This window comes from Lynx rufus, unplaced genomic scaffold (assembly GCF_022079265.1).
Source record: "Lynx rufus isolate CCGP_SWC_20201006 ecotype Redwood Valley unplaced genomic scaffold, mLynRuf1.p SCAF_34, whole genome shotgun sequence".
NCBI classification, from domain to species: Eukaryota; Metazoa; Chordata; class Mammalia; order Carnivora; family Felidae; genus Lynx; species Lynx rufus.
Window position 1 is genome coordinate 3,428,791 of NW_025814850.1, and position 24,025 is coordinate 3,452,815.

General features: G+C 43.8%; 1 protein-coding gene across 33 annotated transcripts in view; it reads right to left on the reverse strand.

The window, feature by feature from the left end:
• LOC124522169 (RAD52 motif-containing protein 1-like) overlaps positions 1-24,025 on the reverse strand; it is a 57,853-nt gene that overhangs the window by 24,312 nt on the left and 9,516 nt on the right. For 5 of the 33 annotated variants that reach the window (XM_047093427.1, XM_047093436.1, XM_047093435.1 and 2 more), the window contains 5 exons: positions 18,624-23,304; positions 16,077-16,148; positions 10,497-10,568; positions 6,556-6,627; positions 5,496-5,576 (listed from right to left, as the gene is read on the reverse strand). The exons of 4 other annotated variants lie outside the window; for them this stretch is intronic. In XM_047093427.1, the coding sequence (XP_046949383.1) occupies positions 5,496-5,576; positions 6,556-6,627; positions 10,497-10,568; positions 16,077-16,148; positions 18,624-23,304 (4,978 nt within the window). Of the gene's footprint in view, positions 1-405; positions 2,887-5,495; positions 5,577-6,555; positions 6,628-10,496; positions 10,569-16,076; positions 16,149-18,623; positions 23,305-24,025 lie in introns of those variants that run through there. 24 more of the 33 variants (XR_006964681.1, XR_006964679.1, XR_006964680.1 and 21 more) reach the window with 24 other exon arrangements.

The window sequence follows — 24,025 nt, forward strand, 5'->3', positions numbered from 1 at the left end:
TCTTCTACGTTTTTTCAGGCCCATTAACATGTCGGGTTTGTGTAACACTAGTTAATATCCAGTCAGACAATGTTATGAAGAGAAAGAACGTGAGTGTCACATGTCTGGTTAAACACAGTTCCTCAACCTTGAGGCTCTGAATGTCCTTTGGCTTTGAAAAAATAACAATGGCATTAATACCTACAAGCTTACTGGTGGGCTCTGTGCAAGTAAGCTCTTCCACGTGTGTGTCTTCCCCTGCCCACCGCTCCCCCCCCCCCCCCGCCCCGCGCCCACCCCCGGCTCCCTATTAAGAAAGACTATGAAGAATTATGCAGCCAAAACAATTTAGTAGTTTGTTATCCTTCCCCCCAACTATCTCAGTGCTCTACCCCCACTGTCCCCCCCTCTTTCCTGGTAGCTCACCCATGGCCTTATACCCATCGGCTCAGTGCTTCCTCTTACCAGGCAGCCCTCCTGCTGAGATGAATGCCCCGTGTTTACCTGTAGTGAAAACAAAATACAGGCCACTCCAAATTATCCTATTTCCTCCTGTCTTTAGTGCCGCCTTTTCTTCACGGAGCGATTGTGCCTGAGCCAAGGGGAGAATGAGAACTGACCCGACAGGTTACATCTGCTGGACCGACAGCAATTGTTTTTCCACACACTGCGATACGAACGAACGGTGGACATTGCACCAGAGATCATCTCCATTTCCGTTCAATTCCCTCATTTTACAGATAAAAGGTGTGCTGACTCAGTCTATTGGCTTTTGGACATTCGTGGGCTTATCTTGATGGGAGTAAAACATAACAACAGTTATCCTCCAAGACTGTCTCATAATCAAAGTTGAAGAAATACTGTTCTAGATTTTTTTTTTTGTTTTTTAAAAAACTGTATCTTATTTGAAGAGGAAAACTCAAGTATTTTTGCAAAAGCTTTCTGTTGCAGAGCAACGGGACAGACTAAAGGTAGCTCACAAAATAAGGGAACATTTCTTACGTGTTATTTTTTTTTCTCCAAATTCTTCTACAGAGGTCCAGACAGATGGGCTACGTTTCCTTTCTATTAACTGAGGAGACAGAGAAGACTTGAGGACGGAAGCTTGCCACCACTGTCCTGAATGTACTGAAATCCTAACAGCTTTAGCTGAAAAAATGTCCAAAGCAGGTAGTGACAATAAATTTCAAATAGGACAAACTCCAAACTCTCTATGCTGGAATCCCAAGGCATGGAGGGAAAACTGGCTCCTTGGAGGAAAGCAGTTGAAGAAATAAGTAGAGCGATCCAGACCCTACTCCGGTATGTTTGAAGTACTTGGGGATAGAATAACCCCTTTCCTTTATTCATCTACATAGGTCCATGAGCCATGAGAACATGACTCCCCATGTGAAGCTCCTCAATGCAAGACATCTAACGGCATCACGTAAATCCTTTCTCAGGGGTTGGGCGAAGCCTAAAGAATCTGAAATGGTGAGCCTATGTTTTAAATAAAGTTCTGAGAATAGCCTTGAAGAGGAGTTTCTGGCAGTGAGGACCAGCCCAAGAAGCAAGGGCCCTGGATTCAGGCAGACCTAGGTCTGAATTCTGGCTGTCACTTCCTGGTGAAGGGACTTAAGTAACGAACTTAAGTCTCCGAGTCTTTTTAGCAGCATTTACCTCATAAGGCAACTTGAGGATTAAAGGAAAGAGCATGTGCAAAGCACCTAGCATAAGGCTGGGCACAGAGCGGGTGCCTAGCAGTGACGACGTGATATTTGCACCAGGCGGTGAGCAGGAAGCCTGGGGATGCCCATAGGTGGCATGGCCAGGAGCTCCAGAAGCATAGGGAAAACGAGCTCCCTGCTCGAAAGGTCCTATTCCAGGGAGAAGCTGACTCCAAGGGACGACGCCCAAAAGGCCAGTTGTCATTCAGGTCCTACCTAGTGCCAGGGAATGCGGAATTGTATTACTCGCGAAGCTTCTTAAGTGGTTCTGTCACTTATTGACAGTGTGAACCTAGGCAAGTCACCCGATGTCTCTGAGTTTCAACTTCCTCATCCCCAAAATGAGGATAATACTACCTGTATCACAAGAGTTGCTGGAAAAACGAAAATGAAGTGCCGTGTGAGGGGCCACGTCCGGAGCATTTCCCACGTGCCAGGCTCTATTCTAAGAGTTTAAGACACATTGTCTTACTTGCAGCACAAGCGAAAGGTCTTAGCATAGTGCCGGAGCGCAGTAAATACCTAATAGAGGTAGGTATTAAAGAAATGATATGGGGCGGAGGAGCAACTACCATGCTTCCCAGAGAAAGAAGATGCCTTGGTATATACGTGGGAAGAATCAGATGCAGCTGGGAGAAGAAAAGTAATAGTTGGGTATGACTATGGCAAAGCTTTTGAACTACCACACACGGAAAATAATAAGAGTTACCCTAAGTCACCCCAAAAGGACAGCCCTGAGTTGTTATCTTCATCCTTAACGTTTATGCCTTTCTGAATCTGAGAAGAAGCTGCCAGGATTTCCAGTACATACCAAAAAGCGATGACAATATCCTCAAGTGTGTCAACGTTTGTGGGCACACAGCTGTCTAAAAGGAAGCAGATGCCGGTTGACTGGGGGAGCGTTAGGGCGTGTCTGTGACTGCGGCTCGAGTTTGCCTTCAGAGGGTGGCCACACCTACCTCAATGATATTCTCAACAATAATTCAAAAGGGGTAAGGCTTAGATTGTCCTTATTCTCCCTTAGACCTTATGTTCTTGGCACAATACGGATGCGCCACAGACGAGCCAGCATGTGAATGTGCTCTATCCCGATAAGGTACAGCCTTTCTACATCGTAGAGTCCTTCAGCTTCTAAAATCATGGAGCTCGTACTGTTAGAACCAATGAAGTGAATTTTTTAAAATAAGCCACCAGTCTGGACCTGTGTAGGTGAATGAAGGAGAAGCACTTTAAAGTCAGGAAAAAAAACCACGATACTTAACATTTAGGATTATCAACCACTGTTGGTTTTCCATAATAGATTTCATTCCTGATTTCATCTGAAAGAAATAGGATTATTACTACCATTCAAAAAGTGGTACCTTATTAATAAACTCTTGGCATGGCTTTGAGGTGGATTTCAGATTCAAAATAGACTTTACCACACCGCTAACGTGTTCACTCAGTGTTTATCCATAACTTAAGAGGCTTCATTCAAAAAACTTACTGAGATAGAATTACCTGAAACCCAGGGGTGAATCAAGGCCTTGTAGGGTCTGAACCTCATCTACTTTGGGAAATCCTGCCTCATCAAAACATGCAAAATTATGCATACAGGAATTGCGAGGGTCCCTCCCAAGACTTTGGAAGGGGCCTATGTAAGTGAGGAGACCTGACGTTTAAGCTTCAGTCAGTTCAAGATAAATCCACCTCAGCTGGGGCCCAAAACGTTTACAAACTTATTTAATGCTGGAGAAAATACTGTTTCAACTTATAAACACCCCAGTAATAAGTCACATAGGCAATAACGTGACTGAATTCACGGGATGGCATCTCCCCTGCGCACGCTCTCTTTCTCTCAGAATAAATAAACGTTAAAAATAGAAAAGAAAGGAAAAGTTTGGCCCCAAACAAGGAGCCCAACCTCCAATACACACTTACTGTACTGTGATAATTTGTTGGAAGTTACCTGTGAATTCGTTTTAGTAGTACAGCTCTATTCAAACCACATTGAAAGGGCGGGCCTACGCCTGCCGACTCCATCTTGTTCCGTGTCCTTCACCTTGATCACACCTCCTCCCCTTGAGTAACCCCCCCCCCCCCAACTGCCTAACAGGACTCTTCCCCAGGACCCTTCCCCAGCCAATCAGCTGAGGCCGCAGCCATTACCTCACCAACTGCCACTAGGCCCCAGTAAAACCTTTGTCCTTTTGAAACTCGCCCTCTCTCCCCGGTATCTCACCGCTGTGTCAGTGCAGGTAGGGGATTGAGCTCGAGCTAGCTCGAATAAAGGCTCTTTTGCTTTTACATCGGACTCGGCTCCCTGGCGGTATTTGGGGATCACGAATTCTGGGCATAACACACATGACATGAGTATTAATTTATTCTCAATACCAGCTAGCTCTGGTTCTTTAGTTACCTTTTTCTGTCATGCAAGATTGATGAGGGAGCATGGGGCAAGTTGAGGGCAAAATACAAGTTAGCACATGCCCCCGCCCCAGGTGGGATATGTGTGATTCTGGCTGCTGGAGGACAAAGGAAAGGAAAGAAAACAAATGGTTAACTGATAGAGATCTCAGTCGGGCAAGACAGGAGTTTCCATCAGTTTACAAATATCTTAGTAAATTACAAGAAAAAGGCCATCTTTTTCTCCTTTTTCCAGTATGAAAGATTCTTGGGGACAGTCCCTGTATATTCTTTGTACCCCCAGTACTTAGTACATGGTCGACATAGAGTGCGCGTGGCACGGATTGTTTTTCAATGAATTCATTCATTGTTATCAACGGATTCCACCCTATTTTGTCCTGTATTGCCTACATGACTATGAAATTCAGATTCTTAGAAGAGACTCTTGGTGTTATAAGATGCTTAGTAGAGGTGGTGAGTTTTAAGACATTATATTGACACCACTAAAACCTCTTGGTGGAGAAACTCAATGAGCCCGTTCTCTGGCATGCTGGCAAAACAAAAAACTGACCCTCAGTATCCTTTCCCCAAGTTAGGCATCAGCAAATTAATGAGAGGAGAGAGGAGGCCCCTGCTCTTGGGCACCCGCAGGAACTTACTCCAGCTCCAGACACACCGTAAACACTTTCATCTAACGGAAGATAAGCTGTGCAATCGGATTTCTGAACCACAAGACAGTAAGACAGTCTTTTCCAGCGTCTGCTTTAGAGGAGGGTCTTCAACCTTGAGTCTAAACATCCCCCTCAGGCCACTGAACATGCCCAGTATGAGTTGCTTTTTTACAGAGAAATCACAGAGTGTTCCGGCTGAAAGGGAATAACACACTTCTTAATTGAAGAGAGGTCAGGAAAGAAAGCACATGGAGAGCAGTGCCCTGTGGCAGGTTTTCAGGAGTTCTTTCCGCTTTCCTGATGGCTGAGGAAGCACCCACACCTTTTGCTGCCTGGAGAACTCTGTGCTAAACTAAGTTCTTTGAAGTTCTCTTTTGCATAGGAAACTTGCACATGAGCCGGAATCAAAGTTAAATTCAAAAGTGGATTTCAAGGACCATGCACACCTTGGGGAAGCATCACTGTCACGAATTCCCATGATAATACTGACTTGGGTGTTACTTGCTTGGGGCTTTCATTGCCCACACAAAGCTGGGTACGAGGGAGGGCAGAGAGTGCCATTTAGGAGTTAAGACAAGTCTCTTGGTCTCTTTGTACCTTAGTTTCCTCATTTGAAAAAAAAAATGGATTTTAAGACCTACTTTCCAGAATTCATACTGGGTTTATTAACACACACCTAACCAATCACTGTATGATATTTTTACAGGAATTTTTTTTTTTTTTTTTACATGTATTCATTTTCTATTTCACTTACAGCTTGTGTAAAAACTGCATTCCATGCCAGGCCTGAAATGTTCCAAAGCTCAGTCTGGGGAGTAAATTGCAACCAAGATTTCTACACACACCAAAAAAAAAAAAAAAAAAAAACAACAACAAACAAACAAGACACAAACGAAGAAGAAAAAAAAGATATTCTTTCAGAATATTTATCCTTTGGCAGTGATTCTAATTTATAGATAACGAAACATAACCACAATACTCTCTCCATACACTAAAGAAATCTCACTATGAAAGATACTTCCCTTTTTATTTTTTTTTTATTTATTTTTTTCAACGTTTATTTATTTTTTTTGGGACAGAGAGAGACAGAGCATGAATGGGGGAGGGGCAGAGAGAGAGGGAGACACAGAATCGGAAACAGGCTCCAGGCTCTGAGCCATCAGCCCAGAGCCTGACGCGGGGCTCGAACTCACGGACCGGGAGATCGTGACCTGGCTGAAGTCGGACGCTTAACCGACTGCGCCACCCAGGCGCCCCGATACTTGCCTTTTTAAAAAAATATTTGCATGACAGATTTATACTTTCATGTTTATACATGTGGTGCATTAGATACAAATCAGTAAATGCTCAATAAATACTTGTGTTAAGTAAGTATTTTTTTCTAGAGAAGTAAGTTTATTTCTCTAGAAAAATGTTTCACAACTTTAGCACTGTTGAGATTTATGGTTGGATAATCTTTGTTATGGGGGGGGGTGCTGCCCTGTGAACTGTAGGGTGTGACAGCAGCCCTGGCCTCCACCCACTAGAGGCCAGGAGCACATCTACAGTCTGACAATCAAAAATGTCTCTAGACACTACCAAGTGTCACCTGGATGCAAAATCACCCTGGCAGAGAACTGCTACTCTAGAACGATTCACTCTGATCTCTATAATAACTCTCACACCAAACTTTGCCACAGACAAAAAAGATTTGCTACATAATTTTAGTAGCTTTCGACTAATAAAGTTTCATTCATTCAAAGTGAATAACAAAGAGGTTTACAATTAAGTTTAATAAAAATTCCAAATATAATGAAATTATATTTGTAACTTACATATACTGCAAAAAAGGTAGTGATTCAAATGTACGTCTTTCAATATATTGTATTTTATTGCAGGATAAATCTCTAGGAAAAGGAAAAGGAAAATATTACCTCAATTAGCTATAAGATATCTAATTAGTAGGATGATAGTATTGAATAAGTAGCTTTTGGCTAAACTCTGAGTATTAGGAATTGTTATTTGAACCTTCCAGAGCCCCTAACCCTGTCCTCACCTTTCTTAAGAGTCTCACCTTTGTGATCTTCATACATAAAACATACAACTATAGATCTTGATAGATCTTGGAAGTAATCTTTCCTGAGAGCAGAAGAATTGATTAAATGACTTTTTGTGGCCTCATCAATTTCTAAATTATGAGCTCAAAGTTGTGATCTCCACATATAATTTCTAATATTAAAAGGGATATTCTCACATTAGCACACCTTCCTGGTTTAGTTCTATTTCTCGACACCAAGTCAATACCAGAAGAGATAAAAGATACCGTTTCATTTAACTTGAAAAGAAGTTACTCCTCTAATCAATACCTAACTTTGAACGAACTCAGAATTAGATTATCATATTAATAGAAATTTATTTTTGGTTGTACATTGCCCAAACGGTCTATGAATTTATCAACTGCTTCAGTTGCAAGTGGGGCCAACAAAAAAACAACATGGTACTGGATTTTTATTTGGAAACACCCATCCTTGATTATAGTTGACCCTCTTATTTCCATTGATTTCAGCTGAGTCCCTCACTTTCCACCTACATGGGTACCACCATCTTCTGACTGGCATTGTCATCTCTGGTCTCTCCCATTCTAATCTATACTGCACACAGTCACCAGATTTATTCTCCAGGAGTCGTTCTCAAATATCAGAGTCACTTGGGAACTTACTCAAGATGCAAATTCTCAGCTCTACTCCGGACTGAGTGAATCAGGAACTGTGGAGGTGGAACCTGTGTTCTGACAAGGCCTCCAAGTGACCCTGGTGCAGTCTAAAGTTTGTCCTAGAGCACAGCTGTGATAACACGGTAGCTTGGCATATTATCCAAGGCCTTCAAAATCCTAAATCTGGCTCTAGTTTCCTACTCTACAGATACCAAAGAAATTTCTCCTGCATTTTGCCTTTCACTCACTCTATTTTGCAAGCATATTCTTCCCAAGATGTCTATCTGATGATACGTCATAGCCATTCAAGGTTCTGTTCAAACAGCATTTCTCTAGTAACTTCCCTGATCCAACTTGAAGTCTTCCCCCCTCTTCTATGTTCCAAAAACAACTTATACTTCTCATTGCCCAAATCCATTTCTTCCCCTCCCCCTCTCCTCCTCCTCCTTCTTCTCCTTCTTTGAATTTTGTAAAGTAGACTCCACGCCCAACCTGGGGCTTGAACTCACGACCCTGAGATCAAGAGTCGCATGCTCTACTGACTCAGCCGGTCAGGTGCCCCAATTTCTTCTTAATATAGTGATTCTGGCATTCCATTTCCTCTGGGCATAAACTCCATGAAAGTATGGACTAGTCTTGCTCATCTGCGTTGTCTACTGTGTTTAAAACGGATGCATGGACAAAGAACAAACTCAAATATTTATAAAATAAATTAACAGCTGGGTAGTGAGTACAAGGAGCAAAATGACTGAAAAGAAATGTGGTTTTATGACTTTGTGGCTCCCTCTTCTGCACTTTGTCAGTGCTTCATCATTCATTTAGTGCTTATGCGTTATGGTTGAAGCTTCTGTTTATTTTCCCTGTGAAACCATGAGTTCCTACAAGGGTGGGAAGCCTGTCTTAACCATCTGCGTGCCTACGGTACTGGGCATAGGGCTGTCACATTCTTTTTTAGGTTTTGATTCACATTTTTTTTGAATGAATGAATGAATGAATGAATGAATAAGAACACTTCACCTAACATGAAATAATTGGCTTACAAAGTACCTCACAGTAGAAATAATGAAAGGCCCAATCCATTGTGCAGTTTGTCTCTTTTGTTTTTCTCCAAACTGTGTTTGTAACGTTTGGAGCCCAGATGGCAGAGGTAGCCAAGAAGACCAATACAAAGTGGTTGTCCCCTAAGACTTGGAAGGTTTGATAATTTGAAGGACTATTTTTAGTGTCATATGAGATTCCTTTTACTCACTACCCTTAAGCCTTCCACATTTGCAAGAAGAATCTATTTTCTAAAGCACATCATTAATAAGGATTAATGAGGGGCGCCTGGATGGCTTAGTCGATTGAGCATCTGACTTCATTCGGTTCAGGTCATGATCTCACCGCTCATGAATTCGAGCCCCGCATCGGGCTCTGGGCCAACAGCTCAGAGACTGAAGCCCGCTTCGGATTCTGTGTCTCCCTCTCTCTCTGTGCCTACCCTGCTCATACTCTGTCTCTCTCTCTCTCTCTCTCTCTCTCTATCTCTCTCTCAAAAATAAATAAACATTAAAAAAATTTTTTAAAAAAGGATTAATGAAATACACAGCTTTGGATGGCATGGGCAAAGAATAAACACTGAACCTCCATAGCAAAGAACATTAGTATCTCTGTATGTCTAATGTACAGAGATCTATGCAAACATTTCTTCCTTGACAATGAGGCTGGAGAGATGTTTATTCTGTAATTAGCGAAGTTAGAGGCATTTCTGATGTTTGTTTAGTGTAAACATTTCTAACTATACCACTTCACCATCATTACATTTTTAAAGATTTCATGTTTTTTTAAGTAATCTCTATACCTAACATGGGGCTCTAACCTACAACCTCGAGATCAAGAGTTGCAGACTCTAATGACTGAGACAGCCACGTGCCCTTTAGCCATCATTTTTTTAATGTTTATTTATTTTTGAGAGAGACAGAGACAGAGCATGAGTGGGGGAGGGGCAGAGAGAGAGGGAGACAGAATCTGAAACAGGCTCCGGGCTCTGAGCTGTCAGCACAGAGCCCGACACGGGGCTCGAACCCACAAACTGTGAGATCACGACCTGAGTCAAAGTCAGACGCCCAACCAACTGAGCCACCCAGGAGCCCCAACCCCTTAACCATCATTTTAAACATCTATTTTTATGGTGGCATAAGAATTTCCACACCGGTCATAGGAATCTGCTCCTGAAGCCAAGAGCACACTGTATGTTAGCTAACTTAACAATAAATTACATAAAAAATAATAATATAAAAATAAACTAATAAAATTTCCCACACTGAAATCCTGAATCTGTTCTCTTGATAATTTAATATGTACTTGGTAATACTGCTTACATAATTCACCTGCTTAGTTTAATATTTAAATATTTAATTTAGATTAAATTATTTAAAAATTCTGGGTTAATGGCATTCAAATTAATGTCAGTGTTCTATATTTTCTTGTCTTGTAGGTGACAATTTGAGGTTAACTTCAATTCCTCTCATTTTACTAAGCCAACTTTTTCAAACCTTTTCTGTAAAGGCCAGACAGTAAATATTTTAGGCTTTGCAGGCCATATACAGTCTCTGTCACATATTCTCTGTTTCTTTCTCTTCTTTTCTCTTTTACAGCCCTTTAAGAACATGAAAATCATTCTGAACTCATAGGTTGTATCAAGACAGACCATACACAGGATCTGATCCATGGGCCATAAATAATAAATATAAATAAAAGCAGATGGTATATGAACACTTACATAACAAGGTTCATATGGGTGTCCATAATTGCTCAGACCTCATTACCCCTTTTCCTCTACAACTGAAGGGCTTTTTCCTATATCTTGTCTATAAAATTAAAAAGTTGAAAATGCATAGGAGGTATTTAATGCTAGAGATGGGCTGGGTCCCCACAGACTTACAGAGATATAGAGTTTAATAGAGAGAATTATAGAATTCTACTGTTAGAAGAAATTGTTGCAATTATCTAATTTGAACCCCGTATTTTTTAATAAATAATATAACTAAAAACTCATAATAAATGATGAACTGATTAACTTACAAATACTGGAGGGATAGCAGGCCTTCAAATGTGTCTTTATGTAATTCGGTCAGATAATTTTCACTGAGAATTCTGCAAAATGAAAAGGTCATTTCTGGGTCAAAATGCAAAATAACTACAACTATTTGCTACGCAGGACCGCTAGATGTGAGAGAAACCTGGGTAATGGTGCCACCAAATACACTAATTCTTATTTAATGTAGGGATGGCGATCTCTGCTGTTTGATTCAAATATTTTCTTCTCACATACTCCTTTGTCTCTCTCTCTCTCTCTCTCTCTGTCTCTCTCTCTCTGTCTCTCTCTCTCTCTCTCTCTCTCACACACACACACACACACACACACACCCCTATCCACTCTTCACACCAAAATGTACATTTAATGCCTACTCTCTGGATCACAAAATCTCTGTTAGAACCCAGCCCTGAGTGGCAAAAACATGGACAGAACTGCCACTTCCTCCTCTCTTTTCCCAAATTTTATTGTGGAAGCCCTATTTATAACCATATCAGTGCTACAAGTAAAGCCATCTAATTTCTTTCCCCAACTAAAAAATACCTGTGAGAACTAAAAATGTGCATAAAATGCACATAACATAAATGCTCAGTTTAATAAGTATAGAGTAAACACCCGTGTAACGCTATTTGTTCATTCTACTGTTGGTGGATACTCGATTTTTCTAATTTTTAGTGATTATAAACAGTGCTGCTTTGAACATTTTTCTGTTTATATCCTAGTACACATTTGCCTAAGTTTCTCCAGGATTTAACAGGGGTACAAAATTGCCTTCCTAAGAGGTGGTGCTATTTCAAGCTGGCAGATTGAAACATGCCAAGTCTCTACCAAACTGCAAACTCCACCAAAGTCCCTAAGAATGATTAGAAAAGATACAATTAGAAAATCCACAACCTTAGCTCAAAGCCAAGGGAGTAGCTCCACAAACACTCCCCACCAGAAATGCCTTGGAGCCACCTACAGGGTGATTAGCTGGGATACTGCAGTAGGACCAAGGACAGCACATCAACCCCACATCCTTTCTCCTTGGATCTGGCAGCAAAGGGTGTTTTCTTCCAGGCAGGAGCCATTGGTGTTAGAAGGGGGCAGGGTCCCAGAGCCCTGGAGGAAGGGTATACACTCTGACTAGCCATTAGAAGTCACCTCCCACCTCTTCTTTAACTCTCAGGGGGACCTGTCACCAATAACAAGCCCCGTGGTTCATTTCACCTCTTCCTTAGGACCAGAAACCAGAAGCAAGTCAAATCTCAACTACAAAGATAAATTGCACTCAGGAATGACCAAATGGAGTGAGAAAGCCAATTCTATTCAGGACAGAAAATAAAAAACAAATATAACAGCTTATAGTCAATGACACAGTTAACAGAGAAAACACAAAAGGATTTGAGAATACCAACATTAATGGGGCACCTGCGTGGCTCAGTCGGTTAAGCAACCGACTTCGGCTCAGGTTGCAGTCCATGGGTTCAAGCCCTGCACTGGGCTCTGTGCTGCAGCTCAGAGCCTGGAGCCTGCTTCAGATTCTGTGTCTCCCTCTCTCTCTGCCCCTCCCCAACTTGCACTCTGTCTCTCACTCTCTCTCTCTCTCTCTCTCAAAAATAAACAGTACAAAAAATTTAGAATAGCATCATTAATATATCCTCAGACAGAGGTAAACAGTACATCTAATAAAAAGAACCAACTCAAGATTATATGAATGAAAAGTATTATCATTAGTAAAAAAACTCAGTCTATGAGCAGCAGAAATGGTTGTTGAATAAATTAGAAAACTTGAGGGGCGCCTGGGTGGCTCAGTCGGTTAAGCGGCCGACTTCAGCTCAGGTCACGATCTCGCGGCCCGTGAGTTCGAGCCCCGCGTCGGGCTCTGGGCTGATGGCTCAGAGCCTGGAGCCTGCTTCCAATTCTGTGTCTCCCTCTCTCTCTGCCCCTCCCCCATTCATGCTCTGTCTCTCTCTGTCTCAAAAATAAAAATAAAACGTTAAAAAAAATTAAAAACAAAATAAATTAGAAAACTTGAGAGATCTGGCCACTGATTTCTTACCAATACTTGAAATCATATGTATTTATTATATTTACATATTTGTTTTTATGTTATATATTTGTAAACCCCTTGACAAGTGGGATATTTCGTCAGTTTTGTTCTTGAGCTTATATCCCTGGCATGTAAAACAGTTCCTGGGACATAGGAGATGCTCCCTAAATATTTGTTGAATGAATTCAGAAAGTGACAGGTATCAATTTGCAAATATACTACTTTTAATGAAAACAAATCATTCATTTATCATCATTTATGAGAATAAGTACAACTTCACAGGAAAACAAATGTCTTTCTCCACCTCCACCCCAATTTGTGACTCAATCTTTTGAGACAAGAACCTTTTGAGAATTTCATAAAAGCTATGGAATGGACCCTTTCCCTAGAAAACTGCACTTTCTTGAATACGTGCATAGGTGTGCATGCGATTTCAATTTGCAGACCATCCCTTTAGGGCTCAGGTCCGTGAATAGAATGGACTGAATTTGTGGGTGCCAAACTTGGATGGAAAATAAAATCATATCTCTATTTTCACAAACCTCTAACTAGAATTAGCATTTCCTTCCATTATGAATGTAGGCAACAAACCACAGATTAGTATAGTTAATTTGGTCCCCAGCAGAAATCAGATATTTTCATATCACATATTTGGTGTGGATATCTCAAAATATCATTTATTCTCATCAGTACCTTGAAGTTATAATAGTTAGTAGGCCTACCATTATATTTTGTTATTTAATATTCTAACAGAAGCAGATTTATTGCTATATCACTAATCTTTTTAAAAAATTTTTGAAAACTCTATTTCCACATTATTTCCTTTTCCTATATATCTTACCTTATTATACATTTGAAAACATTATCCCAAGAACATAAGCTTCTGCAGATCATCAATAGATATATAGAAGGGTGCCTGGGTGGCTCAGTCTGTTAAGTGTCCAACTTCAGCTCAGGTCATGATCTCATGGTTCGTGGGTTCGAGCCCCACATTGGGCTCTCTGCTGACAGATCAGAGCCTGGAGCCTGCTTCCAATTCTGTGTCTCCCTCTCTTTCTGCCCCTCCCCTGTTCATGCTCTGTCTCTCAGCAATAAATAAATGTTAAAAAAAATTAAAAAAAATTGATATATAGAAAAAAAGGTTAAAAATCCTGCCCCAGGGGACTATTGACCCATAGTTAAAAACTTCTGTCTTACAAGGCATAACCCTCAAGCTGAATTAGAAATCATCAAATCTTGGGGCACCTGGGTGGCTCAGTTGGTTAAGTGTCTGACTTCGGCTCAAGTCATGATTTCACAGTTTGTGGGGTCGAGCCCCACATCAGGCTCTGTGCTGACAGCTCGGAGCCTAGAGCCTGCTTTGGACTCTGTGTCTCCCTCTCTCTCTGCCCCTTCCCTGCTCGCTCTCTCTCTCTCTCTCTCTCTCTCTCTCTCAAAAATAAATAAACGTTTAAAAAAATTTTAAGAATCATCAAATCTTACCAGATTCATGTTCTAGTATATAAACTACCAAATACATGCTTTTCAAAAAATATTTTTTAATTTCAGTTTATTTTTTTAATAGGTAATATATATTTGCATGGCTCAGAATTCCAAAGGTATATAATACACAATTCAAAGTTTTTCTCCTACCTCTGTCCCTCAGCCTACCCACTCTCTCCACTCTCTCTTGTTTCTTGTGCCAAATTACTTTCATTTTTCTTACAAGTATGGGAAATAAGATCTCCAAGTTAGATACTATCATGAGAAAATATAAACTATATATAGTATTTAAGAAATTCATAAAATTCATAAGAAAACAACTACCTTGTTCTACCATTTGTCCCTTACCAGTAAGGTTATCAGACTAAGGGGTGGGGGGGAATCTACTTTAGGGGGATCATAATCCCTACATTTAGATTACTATGACTGTTATGTCTTTTATTATTAATTCAGAAGTCATGTATGACTTATCTACCCAAGTTGAACTAATGATACGACACACAATCTGTCATGAAAAATGCCAGTCAATTACTTTGAGTATAATATTGTTTCCAAAATTACTTGTGTCTACACTGACTTTTTCTACAAATCAATTTAAAAAAAAGATCACAAAAAAATTGGCAAAGGACAGAAAATTCAGACAAGAAACACAAATGCCCAGGAAACATACAGAGATATTTAAATGTATAAGTAATCAGAAAAATTCAAATTCAGAAGGGACCCATTTTATTCACCCACCAGATCAGCCAAGAAATGGAGAATATCCAAGAGTGGGAGGGTAGGAGGAAATGAATGCTGTCATGGTGTATGGATTGGTGTGTAAATTGGCACAACTTTTTTGAGGGCAATTAAAATTGTATATATCACATCGTCTTCATCCCAGCAATTCCATTTCCAGGGATCTATTCTACAGAAATACCCACCCACGTACACAAAGATGCATGTAAGAGGTGGTCCATGCAGCAATGCATGTAATAAGAAAACTGGACACAGCCTAAATATCCATCAAGAGGGGAATTATTAAATCGTAATACACTCATACTATGGAATATTATGCAGCAGCTTGCATGGATGGGGTAACCCTCTATGTACTGGAAGAAAAAAAGTCTAAGACATACCACGAAGCAAAAGAATCGAGTTGTAGGATGTTACAATTTATGTAAAAAAAAGATAAGAAAATCACACAACAAACCTATTTTGCTGTAAATATGTATGTAGGCAAATGCATGGAAAAAGGTCTGGAAGGATATATACTAAATCCAGAGTAGTGGCTATCCCAGCAGTGGGGGGATTAGAACATAAGGCAGGTGTTCACTATATCTGTTATTTCATCAAAAAAATTTTTTTTAATGTTTATTTGTTTTTGAGACAGAGAGAGAGAGGGAATGAATGAGCAGGAGAGGGGCAGAGAGAGAGGGAGACAGAATCCGAAGCAGGCTCCAGGCTCTGAGCTGTCAACACAGAGCCCAACGTGGGGCTTTTACCCACGAACCGTTGAGATTATGACCTGAGCCGAAGTTGGACACTTAACCGAATAAGCCCCCCAGGCCCCCCTGTTATTTCATTTTTATATATTGAGACTATAATCATGTATTGCTTGTATAATGGAAAATAAGTTGAAATTGATTCTAATTTTAAAGGGAACCTGCCAAATTTAATTTTTAAAATAAACACAGATGGGGCACCTGGGTGGCTCAGTCGGTTAAGCGGCCGACTTCAGCTCAGGTCATGATCTCGCGGTCCGTGAGTTCGAGCCCTGCGTCGGACTCTGTGCTGACAGCTCAGAGCGTGGAGCCTGTTTCAGATTCTGTGTCTCCCTCTCTCTGACCCTCCCCCGTTCATGCTCTGTCTCTCTCTGTTTCAAAAATAAATAAACGTTAAAAAAAAAATTAACACAGAATTGCAATCGGTAGAGGTTGAGTTGGGATATGGAAGGGGAAACACCTTTCCTCAGAGCTACTGACTTCAAAGTTCTGGACCAAGAAGGACCTTAGAATGCAGTTAGTTTTTTTTGTTTTTTTTTTGTATTCGTATTTGGAGAGAATATACTCACAGTTTCTCAGCCCAACGGTATCCCTTCCATACATTTTCATCAATGTAAGAAATAGAGTTTCCTTGGAAATTTCTGTGAAGAAACACAGTTCAGATCCTTGAATAGGTAGGAAAGGAATGAACGGAATAAATAAGAGAATCACTGGCAACCTTGTGGGGAATATTCCAATGCAGTAAATGCCAACTTTCTACTTTCCGCAGCTATCAGCATCCCAGGTGGTGCAATTAATAAAGAGCTAGCGTGGGGACACTGGCACAAACAAGGCAGCTCCTTAGAACCTGAACTTCCTATTTGTTCCATTCCTTGGGTAGATAACGCCTGTTAATTACTCTGGAGGTAAGTATTTTTTTCCCACCAATCACTTATGTGTCTAAAATGGTTCCTTCCACAAATCAATGAGAAAATAAGAATTCAACGAAAAAAATGGTAAAAAATTTACCATTATCAGCAAACAAATGTAAAGAAGCCCTCTACTGAAACCTCTCTAGGTGTTAGAAGGAGAAGGGAAGTTAGAAATTAGAATAACTAACATGGAAAGATTTCTTAGACATATTGCATAGGGAAAAGCAACAAATCACTGGGCAAGGAATTAAAAAGTATCCCCCCATTAGGAAATTAGGAAAAAATGCAAAGGAAAGAGATGGGAAGGAAGGACACACACCAAAAAGGTGACAGGAGTTATCTTATGAGTGGTAGGGAGGGTGGGGTGGGATTTTCACGTTTTATCCTCTATACCTGTGACATTCAAAACAAAAAAAAAGTATCCATGAATTACACATGTTTAAAAGAAGCTATTAAACGCCTGAGGTTCAGTTTCAACCGCTAACTCTGTGTATGACTTTGAACCTTTACCTGTAGTTTTGTCCTCTTCCCTCAGCAACAGCTTACCTGGTCAGTTTATATACACATTTTTTTCAGGGGAGTCAGGAATAAATTCAAAACAGATACCCATCTGCCCATGTGCCTGGTGGACATTTCCAGTCAACCTGAAGCCTTCTGGTTGCTCTATGTTCCCTGGTAAAAGATGCCTCAACTTCCATCATTCTCCTTATCTGGGACAGAAGTTTCAGAGTAATATCTGAGTTTTCTCTTTCCCGTGCACACCCCACCCGCGACTGTCATCAGTTAGTCTATCTTGTCACTTCCTCCTTTGCAGTGCTCTTAAGGCTTTTCTTTCTACTCTTTTCAGCCACTCTGATTCGGCCCCTTGTTACTTTACTCCTAGGTTTTGTTAGAACATTCTATCTGGTCTCGCTGGATCAAGCTCTCCTCTCCAGATCGCCCTATATGGGGAACTGAAAATAATCCTCGTTTTAATGGTCTGTATCTCATGCTTGAAAACTTTCAGTGGCTCTCTAGAACTCAGAATGTAACGTTCAAACCTCTCTAGCTGATAGTCAAGGTTTCTCGTAATTGGATCTTTAACTGCTTAACCTAATTCTTTTTTTTTTTTTATGTTTATTTATTTTTGAGACAGAGAGAGACAGAGCATGAATGGGGGAGGGGCAGAGAGAGAGGGAGACACAGAATCGGAAGCAGGCTCCAGGCTCTGAGCCATCAGCCCAGAGCCTGACGCGGGGCTCGAACTCACGAACTGTGAGATCGTGACCTGGGCTGAAGTCGGACGCTCAACCGACTGAGCCACCCAGGCGCCCCTAACCTAATTCTTAATTCCTGATCATTCCTGCAGCCATGCCTTTGCCTAGACTTATACCCATTTTTTCTCTATTTAACACATCAGAGCCACTCTTTAAGTCTCAGCTAAAGTGTTAGCTTATCCATGCAGCTCTCCCTGACCTCCATACTCCACTGATTACAGAGACTGCTGAATTCCAACACCCATGGTACCTCTTTTAGTACTTAATTACATGCCACCTCCCTTTTTATGACCATTTCCTTTCTTCCCACCTGTCATTTCATGTTCTGAAGACGATTTCATCCTAGTGTGGCGCCCATCGTACTTACTCTTGGGTTGGGCCCAAACTGAGTACTGTATGTGGAAGGCCGGGGGTCAAAGATGAGGTCTGGGGAATCAAAATAATAGCAGCTAACACTCATATTTTGCCAGGCACTGATCCAAGTGCTTCATATGTATTACCTCATCTAGATCTCACAATAATCCCATGAGATGGTAACTATCATAATTTCCATTTCACAGAAAAGGAAACTGAGTCACAAAGCTAATAGATGACAGACCTCGGCCCAAACGCAGGCAATCTAGTTCCAGAATCTCTACTCTTCACTACTCTGTTGTATCCTATTATAGAGGATGGAGCAAAAATGGGAGAGTAGAGGTTAAGGAATGAAATAATGGGGCTAAAAATTGGATAAGGAAAAAGAATAAGGACAATTACAAGTAAAAGATGGGAGAAGGGCGAACAGTAGTAAAAAGGAAAATGACGATAAGGGATAGTTGACAAAGAAAAGGTAAAAACAGAAAGTCAGTCAACGTGGTTGGGGAGATGAGGAAGGCCCAGGACGACACTGAGGAAGAGACTGCCATGTCAAGCAGGAGGCAGAGAACAAACAAGTAAAGGCGATTCTTACAAGATGGTGAAGGTGCCGTTGTAGGTGTCGGGCTCCGGCACGGGCACTCTGCGGAGCCTCTGCTGTAGGCTGAGACCAACACACGACAGTGTCTCATCTTTGCAGGTACAACGCTCACATAGTTTGAGGTATGTGGTGGCATTCTGTTCTGGTTGCCAAGTTAAAGTTGTGTATGCCTTTTCTGAGGTATAGTTTACAAAATGCACCACAGAATGTTGAGTTGTTGGAGGAAAACCTGTCTCAAATGACGCTGGTTGCTGACTTACAGGAATTTCTAGGTCCATAGGTGGAACCGTGACTTCAGTCAGGTTTCGATGTTGACTCTGAACCTGTTCTGGATGTGCAAGTGTCACCTCAAGGTCCTTTGGGGGAGGAGTTGTAGTCTTCTTCAGGGTTGTCGAATGTTCAGCCTCCGTAATAGGTTCTGGAGTTATAGTAAGCTCCACATGACGAAATGGGATGATGGGTGATGCTGGATGCTGACCTTGATCCTTACTTGGAGTTGGAACTGTCACTTCCTGCTGGAATGGATATTGAACTACAACCTCCTTAGGTGGCTCTGGAGGCTGAGTTGGGGTGTCTCGCGTGGTTGGAGAAGGTTCAGTCTCCACACTGGATCCTGCAGTTACAGTAAGTTCCAGGTCCAGAGGTGGAACTGTGACTTCAGTCAGGTTTGGATGCTGACTCTGAACCTGCTCTGGATGTGCAAGTGTCACCTCAAGGTCCTTTGGAGGAGGAGCTGTAGTCTCCTTCATGGGTGTAGAATGTTCAGCCTCTGTAGTAGGTTCTGGAGTTATGGTAAGCCCCAAGTCCACATGATGAGCTGTGACACTGGGCAATGTTGGTTGCTGAACTTGATCCTTACTTGGAGTAGGAACTGTCACTTCCTGTTGGGATGGATACTGAACAACCTCCTTAGGTGGCTCTGGAGGCTGGGTTGGGGTCTCTTGCATGGTTAGAGAAGGTTCAGTCTCTGTAGTGGATTCTGGAGTTATGGGAAGCCCTGGGTCCAAAGGTTTAACTGTGACTTTAGTTACGGTTGGATGCTGAATGTGCTCTGAATGTGGAAATGTCACCTCAAGGTCCTCTGGAGGAGCGGTAGTCTGCTGCAGGGCTGAGGGATGTTTAACATCCGTAGGGGGTTCTGTAGTTACAGTAAGCACCAAGTCCAAAGGCTGAACTGTTACATTCGGCAACCACAGACGCTGAGCTTGATCCTGATCTGGTGTTGGAACTGCTGCCTCTTGATATACTGGAGGTTGAGCTACAAGTTCCGTAGGCGGCTCTGGAGGCTGATCTGGGGTCTGTTGAGTTTTGGCCTTATTCAAGGTTGAATGCTGAACCTGAACCTGCTCTAGATGTGCAAATGTTACCTCAAGGTCCTTTGGAGGAGCTGTAGTTTTCTTCAGGGCTGTAGAAGCTTTAACCTCCATAGTGGGTTCTGGAGTTATGGTAAGCTCTAGGTCCAAAGGCTGAACTGTTACATTAGGTGACAATGGATGACGAGCTTGATCCAGACCTGGAGTTGGAACTGTCACCTCCCGAAACAGTGGAGGCTGAACTACAACCTCCTTAGGTGGCTCTGAAGGGTGACCTGGGATCTCTTGCGTGGTTGAAGTTTCAACCTCTGTAGTGGGTTCTGGAGTTATGGTCAGTTCCAGGTCTAAAGGCTGAACTCTGACTTCAGTCAGATTTGGATGCTGAGCCTGGACCTGCTCTGGATGTGGAGGGGTCACCTCAGTGTCCTCTGGAGGAGCTATAGTCTGCTGCATGATTGTAGAATGCTCAGCCTCCACAGTAGGTTCTGGAGTTACAGTAAGCTCCAGGTCAGCAGGCTGAACAGTAACATTGGGCAAGTTTGGATGCTGAGCTTGCTCTTGTCCTAGAGGTGGAACTGTCACCTCATTATGGACTGGAGGTTGTGCTACAACCTCCTCAGGTGGCTCTGGAGGCTGAACTGGGGCCTCCTGCTGGGCTGGAGGAGTTTCTGCCTCCTTAGAGGGCTCCGGAGGTTGAGTTGGAGCCTGCTGCAGAATTGGAGATGGTTCTACCTTCTCAGGGGCCTCTGAAGGCTGAGCTTGTACCTCCTGTTGTGTTAGAGAAGGTTCTATCTCCTTAAGTGGCTCGAGAGGTAGAGATAGGGTCTCCTGCTGGACTGGAGACGGTGCCACCTTCTCAGGAGGCTCTGAAGGCTGAGCTGGGGCCTCCTGTTGGCCTGAAGCAGGTTCCACATCCTTAGGAGGGTCTGGAGTCTGAGCTAGGACCTCTTGTCGGCCTGGAGAAGACTCATCTTCAGGGGACTCTGGAGACTGGGAAAGACGCTTGGACTGAGCTGGAGAAAATTCAACTTGCTCAGGGGGAGATTGAGCAGGGAAATCCTGCTGCTCTGGAAGAGGTTTAACCTCCTCAGTTGCCTGGGGACTTATGAAAACCCTCAGATCCACAGGTTTAACTGTGATATTAGGCGACACTGGATGCTGAGCTTCACCTGGACCTGGAGGTGAGAATGTCACCTCATGCTGTACTGGAGACTGAGCTACAACATCTGCAGAGGACCCTGGAGGCTGAGCTGGATGCTCATACTGAACTGGAAAAGACTCGACCCCCTCATTGGGCTTTGGTTGCTGAGCTGGGACCTCTTGCTGGATTGGAGAAGGTTCTCTACTTGCAACAGGCACGTGAGGCAGAGCTGAGCTCTCCTGCTGGCTTGGAGAAAGTTCAATTTCCTCAGGAAAATCTTCGGGTGGAGTTGAGACTTCGTGCTGGACTGGAGAAGATTCAACATTTTCAGGGGGCGCTGGATGCTGCTGTGGGACCTCCTGCTGGGTTGGAGAAGGTTCCAACTGCTCAGGGGACACTCCAGACTGAGCTGAGGCCTCTTCTCGGAGTGGAGAAGCTTCAACCTCATTAGTGGATTCTGAGGTCGTGGTAACTGAGGAATCCACAGGTTTAACAGTGACATTAGGCAACGGCAGGAGCTGAGCTTGATTCTGACCTTGAGGAAAAACTGTCACCACCTGATGCTCTGGAGAGTGAGCTGGGGCCTCCTGTTGGGTCGGAGAAGGTTCAACCTCACCAGAAGGCTCCTGTTGAGTGGCAGAAGGGTTAATTTCCTCAGAGGTCTGTGGATGCTGACTTGGGGCCTCCTGATAGGTTGCAGGTTTAACTTCCCCAAGGGGATTTGGATGCTGAGTTGTGGCCTCTGACTGGGCTGGAGAAGGTTCAGTCCCCTCAAGGGGCTCTGGATACTGAGTTGGGGTCTCTGGTTGGGTTGGAAAAGGCTCACCCTCCTCTGATGCCTGAGGATACTGAGCTGGAGCCTCCTGCTGGGTTGAAGAAGGCTCAACCTCCGCAGGGGTCTGTGGATGCTGAGCTGGGGACTCCTCCTGGGTTGTAGGTGGTTCACTCCCCTCGGAGGCCTGTGGGTGCTGACCCTGGCCCTCCTCCTGGAGAGGGGAAGGTTCACCCTCTTCCTGGGCCTCTGGAAGCTGAGTCGGGGCCTCCTCCTGGGTTGAGGATGATTCACCCTCCTTAGGGGCCTGTGATTGCTGAGCTAGGGCCTCCTGCTGGGTTGTAGAAGGTTCAAGTTCTCCAGGATATTCTGGATACTGAACTGGGGTCTCCTGCTGTGTTGGAAGTTTCTCCTGTGTGGTAGATTCTGGAGATTGCGTTGGAGTCTCCTGTTGAACTGGCAAAGATTCAACCTCAGGGGACTGTGGAGGCAGAGTTGGGGCTTCATGCTGGGTTTCAAAAGGTTCCACATTAAGAGGCACTGAGGGCTGAGCTATAGTCTCGTGCTGAACTGGAGAAGGTCCCACCTCTGTAGTGGGTTCTGCACTCATGGTAAGATGCACATCTGGAGGTTTCAAACTGACATTGGGCAGGTTTAAATGTTGATCACGGTAGTGACCTGGAGGTGAAACTGTCATCTTATGATGCCATAGAGGTTGAGCTGGGTGCTCCTGCTGGGTTGGAGAAGGTTCCACCTCCCTGGAAGGCAGCTCTGGAGGCTGAGCTGGTTGCTCTTGCAGGGTTGCAGAAGATTCTATCTCCCCTGGAGACTGAGCTGGAGTCTCCTGCTGGGTTGAAGATTCTGCCTCATTAAGGAGCTCTGCAAGCTGAGCTGAGACCTCCTCCTGGGTTGGAGAAAGTTCAGCTTCTCCAAAAGGGTCTGGAAGCTGAGCTGGGGGTTCCTGTTTGCTTAGAGAAGGCTTAGCTTCCTCAGGAGGCACTGAAGGCTGAGCTGGGGTCTCCTGCTGCCTTAGAGAAGGATCAATCACCCCAGGAGGCTCGGAAGGCTGACCTGGGGTCTCCTGCTCACTTGAAGGCTCAACCTCCTCTGGAGGCTTACCCGAGGTCTCTCGCTGGGTTAGAGAAAGTTCTGCTTCCTCAGTATGTTCAAGAGGCTGAGGTGGGGCCTCTTGCTGGGCTGTAGAAGATTCAACACCTTTATCAGGCCCTGGAGTTGTGGTAAGTTCCACATCTAAAGGCTTACCTGTAACCCTGGGAAACATTAAATAATCCCAAACTGGCATTGGAACCACCTCTGGGAGCCTTTGATGCTGGGTTAGCTGGTCATTCAGATCCTCATCTGGCCCTGGGGGTAGTTCTCCAACGGAATCCGTGTCCAGGAATGGAACCAAAGTCTCCGTCAACTCCTTAGGCGGGGCCAACATCTGGGCTGGAGCAGAGGACCCCAGGTAATTAAAGCCCCCCAGCTCAGCTGGGGGTGTAAGTGCCTGGGGCGATTCGGGTGGGGGATCAGAGGAGCGCAAAGACCAGGGCTCAGCCGCCTCCAGGGGGTCGGAGGTCAGCTGGGCAGGGTCCAGGGCCCACTCCGGAGGCTGAGCTGCCTGGACCAGCAGCCACAACGGTTGCCACATAAGGACAAGCAGTGGGGCCAACAGGCGCAGCCGGGACATGACTTGCGGAGGCTCCGGGGCGCAGCGACCCAGGCGAGTGGGGTACTGGCGCTGGGCCCTGAGCGGGAGCCAAACCATTATGGCAGCCCCGTGATGCGCGCGCGCACTGTTAGCAACTGCGCGCCCCTCCCCCGCCTACGTCCCACCCTTTATTTATTGACATCTTTCTTTACGCCACCTTTATTAGCTCCCCCGAGATGGGCTCCGCACCACCAGAGCGGGCCCTTTTCCCAGAATCACTTGGGGCCCAGGCCTCCCTCCACCCTGCAAAGGCCACCACTCCCCCCGTCCCTTTTGAGGAATGGGGCGCCTGGGTGGCTCAGTTGGTTGAGCCTCTGACTTTGGCTCAGGTCATGGTCTCACCATTCATGGCTTCGGGCCCGCATTGGGCTCTGTGCTGACAGCTCAGAGCCTGGAGCCTGCTTCAGATCCTATGTCTCCCTCTCTGCCCCTCCCCTGCTTGTACTCTCTCGCTTGTTC